Source organism: Diuraphis noxia, unplaced genomic scaffold, assembly GCF_037042655.1.
Source record: "Diuraphis noxia isolate RWA-SAM2 unplaced genomic scaffold, SU_Dnox_SAM2 contig0001, whole genome shotgun sequence".
NCBI classification, from domain to species: domain Eukaryota; kingdom Metazoa; phylum Arthropoda; class Insecta; order Hemiptera; family Aphididae; genus Diuraphis; species Diuraphis noxia.
The window spans coordinates 8,606,435-8,611,293 of NW_028301711.1; the positions used below are offsets into that span (position 1 = coordinate 8,606,435).

Below are 4,859 nucleotides of genomic sequence, written 5' to 3' on the forward strand. Positions count from 1 at the left end.
TACGCAGAATAGGGTGGGAGTAATCCTCGTCATTTGATTGGCTTATACTTTACGCGCCTTTTATGAGTTTTTGATTGTATAATGCATTGTGTTATATTAATAATAAAATATTAAAATATTTTTTTTTTATACATTATACTGTATTTGGTACATTTTCATTTTTTCCTGTTAGTGTGTTTGTTTATAAATTGTTGTTCTTGGCTTTTTCACTATGCCAGTTTGTGCATTTATTGGTTGCTATAGTGGCAGTAAAAAAATAAAAAGTAGCAATACTAAAGTTCACATTTATAGATTTCCTAAAGACTCACATATGAGGGCTCAATGGTTTGAACAAATTCAAAAAGGTTCAAAGGAAACTGTGAATATTAATTTTGAAACAGGTATGTAATAACAATACATATAATTATAAACATATAAATATAAACAAGCAAACCAATAAAAAAATGAATCTTCTTCTTCTTCTTCTTAGGCGTTTACAGGCCATTCAGGCCCATTGCCGCAACAACCACTTGCCTCCACCTGTCTCGGTCTCTTGCCAGCTCTTCCCCATCCTCTATTCCAAGTTCCCTCAAATCCTTGACCACTCTATCCTTCCATCTTTGTCTAGGACGTCCTCTAGGCCTTTTTGTATTTGGCTTCCATTTCGTAACCTGTCCAATTGGCCCCTCCGATCTCCACACGTGACCGGCCCAGCTCAGCCTACTACTTTTTAAAATTCCGTTAATATTCGGTTCTCCGTACAGGTCTTGGATCTCCTGATTTGTTCTTATTTTGTATTCTCCTTCGTTATTTTTTTTCGGACCATAGATTCTCCTTAATATCTTCCGCTCGAAGGTGGCCAATTTTTGTTCATCCGATTTTGTAGTGGCCCACGTCCCACATGCATACAAAGCTATAGGTCTTACTAGTACTTTATAAAGGGTTATTTTTGTCTTCCATGATAATATCTTTGATTTAAATAGAGGGACCAATCCAAAATAACATCTGTTTGCCGCTGCTAATCTAATTTTTATTTCCTCGTGGCTATTTGCATCCTTGTTGATGTCCACTCCTAGGTATTTAAAATCATCTACTTTTTCGAACTTATATTCCCCAATATCCAGGTGTCCCCCTCTATGGTTATTCCTAGTTACGACCATATATTTTGTCTTATCCTCATTTATAATTAAACCTATTTTCTTTCCGTTTTCCAGCAGATTTCGCGTTGTCTCCTTTAGATTTTCTTCATTTTCTGCCATTATCACTAAATCATCAGCATAGGCAGCTAGAATTAGTTGTTTGTCAAATCCAATTTTAACTCCACTTGCAGTTACTAGGGTATCTCTTACGACTGATTCCAATGCTAAATTGAAAAGAGCTGGGGACAAGGCATCACCTTGTCTAAGCCCTGTCACCACCTCAAAATCCTCCGATACGGCATCTCCGAACTTCACTTTACACTTTGATCCTTGTACACAAGCACGGACTAGTCTTACAAACTTTTCAGGTATACCCAATTGGCACATAGCGCTCCATAGTTTCTCTCTATTCACCATATCATATGCGGCCTTAAAATCAATAAAAAGGAGGTGTATATCTTTGTCAAATTCATGGCTTTTTTCGATCATTTGCTTAATAACATGTATTTGATCCTGGGTTGACTTCCCTGTCATAAACCCTCCCTGGTAATCTCCAATAATTTCTCGTAAATAGGGTTTGATTCTAGTAAGTAGAATATTAGACAGTATCTTATATGAAGTGTTCAAAAGGGAGATTCCCCTATAATTTTTGCAATTCATGGGGTCTCCCTTTTTAAGAATAGGACATAAAACAGATGTACGCCACGATCTTGGTATTTCTTCATGTTCCCAAACTTTAGTAATTAAGTTATGCAGCTGGTTTATTAGTTGTTGTCCTCCCTTTTTAAGGCATTCAGAAATTATCTCATCTTCTCCCGCTGCCTTACCGCTTTTGAGCATTTCAATACCAGCTTCTACCTCTGCTCTTGATGGTGGTTCTATGTTTTGTTCTACTGTTGCACGTTCTTCTATAATTGTCCTTTCATTAGGTTGGTTTAAAAGTGTGTTAAACATTTTTTTGAACTCATCTGCTATTTTTCCGTTATCGGTCAATAACGATCCATTTTCTCCTCTAATCATTGATGTTTTACGTTTAAACCCATGTTTAACTTCATTCGCTTTCCCAAAGAAGATTCGAGCATTATTCTTTCTACTACTTTCTATGAGTTGTACTCTTTCTTTTTCCCATGCTCTCTTGTTCATCCTAATTGTCCTCTTTACCTCTCTCTGTTTCATGGCTAATTCTCTTTTATTTTCTTCTTTTGGGTCCTGTAGCACTTTTAATCTCGCTTTATCCCTTTCTTCCGTGGTCTTTCTACACATTTCATTGAACCAGTGTTTGTTCCTTCTCTGTGGTTCGTAACCCAAAACTTCTTCTGAGGTTCTTTTAACCGCTTTTTCTATTCTTCCCCATAATATTTGCTTCATGTTCAGCGCTTGAAAGGTATTTGTTCAATTTTCCCTGATATTCCTTTGCTTGGTTTCCATTTAGTAGCTCTCTGTTAATTTTTTTGATACTCTGTTTCTTCTGCCAATTCACTGAAATTTTTAGTTTGTACCTTGCCTTTACCAGGAAGTGATCCGATATCGCACTACAACCCCTCATACTTCTTACATCTTCAACGTTTGATCTTATTCTCCTGTCAACAACTATGTGATCTATTTGGTTTCTTATCCTTCCACAGGGTGATATCCAGGTCTGTTTATGGATGTTTTTGTGCGGAAACATTGTACTGCTTATGACCATGTTTCTTGCTGCTGCAAATGAAATCAATTTGTTTCCATTTTCATTGGACTCACTATGCAAACTGTTTATTCCAATAGTTGGTCTGTATATCCTTTCTCTTCCGACTTTCGCATTGAAGTCACCAATGATAATTTTTGGCTTCCCCGAAGATAGCCCATCACATACTCTGTCTAGCTCATCGTAAAAGGCATTCTTTACTTCTTCGCTTTTATCCTCTGTTGGCGCGTAACAATTTACAATTACTATGTTAAACCATTTGCATTTAAATTCTATATAGCAAATTCTATCACTTATTGGTTCAAACTTGACAACATTCGGCAAAAATTTGTCCTTAATAATAAAGCCTACTCCTCTTTCGTGTTTTTCTCCACCGCTATATAAAATTGTATTTCCTTGTGACTTTATACTACCAGATCCTTCCCACCTTATTTCTTGAACTGCTGTTATATCCAGTCTGTATCGCTCAAGACACGATACGACAGTCGTCAATGTTCCAGTCCTATACATTGATCGCACATTCCAAGTTCCAATACATAAATCCGTAATCTCCACGTTCCGAGGCAATATTAATCGTTGTTTCGTAATCATATTGTTTTGCGTGTAAGGTGATTGGCCTTACGACAACCTCCTCTTGGAGGGTCTGATTACTCCAACCAATTAAGGTCAGAGTAAGGATGGAGTGAACCAACTAACTAAAGTAAGTTCAGTCCACAGCTCGGGGCCCCGGGTTCGCCACACCCGTAGTGCTAATTGCTTAACACCCCCCTGAGGGTAGGGGAAACTGTGAATATTAATTTTGAAACAGGTATGTAATAACAATACATATAATTATATAAACAAGCAAACCAATAAAAAAATGAATCTATTAACGCTATAATATTTAAAATACTCTGTAATAAATCAGTAAGACATAATAAGTTAGTTTACTAGTTACTAGTTTATAAATAATAATTCAATGTTTGACGAGTTTAATTTTAGATGCAGTATGTTCATTACATTTTCCACCTAGTTCATACGAGAACAAAACAAGGGCACAAAACATGTTAAATTACACACCCATCCGTGGCAGAAAACTAAAACCTGATGCAGTACCATTAAGGTTAAAGTCCCATCTATTTCTGATATTGAAGTTGGTTTAATACAAATAAAAAAATGTTATTTGCTTACTATAGTAATCGTGAATGTCTTGAAACAAGTATGCATGGTAAAAATAGTCCAGTTCAACAATCACCAAAAATTTGTACACCGTCTGGATCATTTTTAGTTACAAATCTAGCTGATGAACCAACCAGGTATCAATAAACCAATGTGCTGTTATTTTGTTTAAAAAATTAAACAAATTAATTATTTTCTATTTTTATAATACATTTAAACATTTTTTTTTCAGTATTGAACCAGCAATTAAAGTAAAAAAAAGTTGTAAAATTAGTCTTTTTGATAGGTTGGAATCTGATACAAATTTTGGGGTAGAAGTTCTTGCAGAAGAATATAATGATTCTTGTTCGTATCAAAGGTAAATAATTAAATCTTCAAAATATAATAAATGTATTTCTTCTGTGACTATAATAACCAATATTATATTTTATATTTGCTTTTGTGTTTTGCATGACTAGTTGTAATCCATAGTTGATCAGTTACTTAGGAAGATAACCATTTGAAAATCATAAAAGTTAATCTCAATATAAATACTACTTCTTGGTTCGTGCGAGAGTATAGTTTTTATAATAACCTGACGGACCAAGAATTGTATTTAATATTGAAATATAATATGTTTTAGCAATTTTTTTTAAACATTTGTTACAAATGTATAAATCAATAGCATTAATTTATTTATACATCATAACTATTACAAATGTATAAATTATAATTATTACAAATATATAGATTATAATTGTTTTATTTAGCTACTTAAATATTGACAATAAATTATACATTATTACTTTATTACTTAACTAACATGTACTTATGTAAAATATTTTATAAATGTGCAACTCAACTAGTATTGTAAATCATATTTTATTCATGTTTTTCTTTTTTATAACAAACTATATTGT

At 33.9% G+C, this 4,859-nt stretch overlaps 1 protein-coding gene across 1 annotated transcript; it reads left to right on the plus strand.

Annotated features, from left to right (window-relative positions):
• Positions 1-211: 211 nt before the first annotated feature.
• On the plus strand, positions 212-4,440 carry LOC149059426 (uncharacterized). Its single transcript, XM_089230360.1, has 4 exons — positions 212-380; positions 3,784-3,904; positions 3,978-4,097; positions 4,193-4,440. The coding sequence occupies exons 1-4, from the start codon at positions 212-214 to the stop codon at positions 4,320-4,322; spliced, it is 540 nt and encodes a 179-aa protein (XP_089086486.1). The 3' UTR covers positions 4,323-4,440.
• Positions 4,441-4,859: the final 419 nt, after the last annotated feature.

What these genes read in the sequence shown, in the direction of transcription:
- LOC149059426 (XM_089230360.1), top strand. Translation starts at nt 212, where the DNA reads ATGCCAGTTTGTGCATTTATTGGTTGCTATAGTGGCAGTAAAAAAATA. An exon ending in GAATATTAATTTTGAAACAG is followed by an intron (nt 381 to 3,783) that starts GTATGTAATAAC and finishes GTTTAATTTTAG; the next exon opens with ATGCAGTATGTTCATTACAT. An exon ending in CTAGCTGATGAACCAACCAG is followed by an intron (nt 4,098 to 4,192) that starts GTATCAATAAAC and finishes TTTTTTTTTCAG; the next exon opens with TATTGAACCAGCAATTAAAG.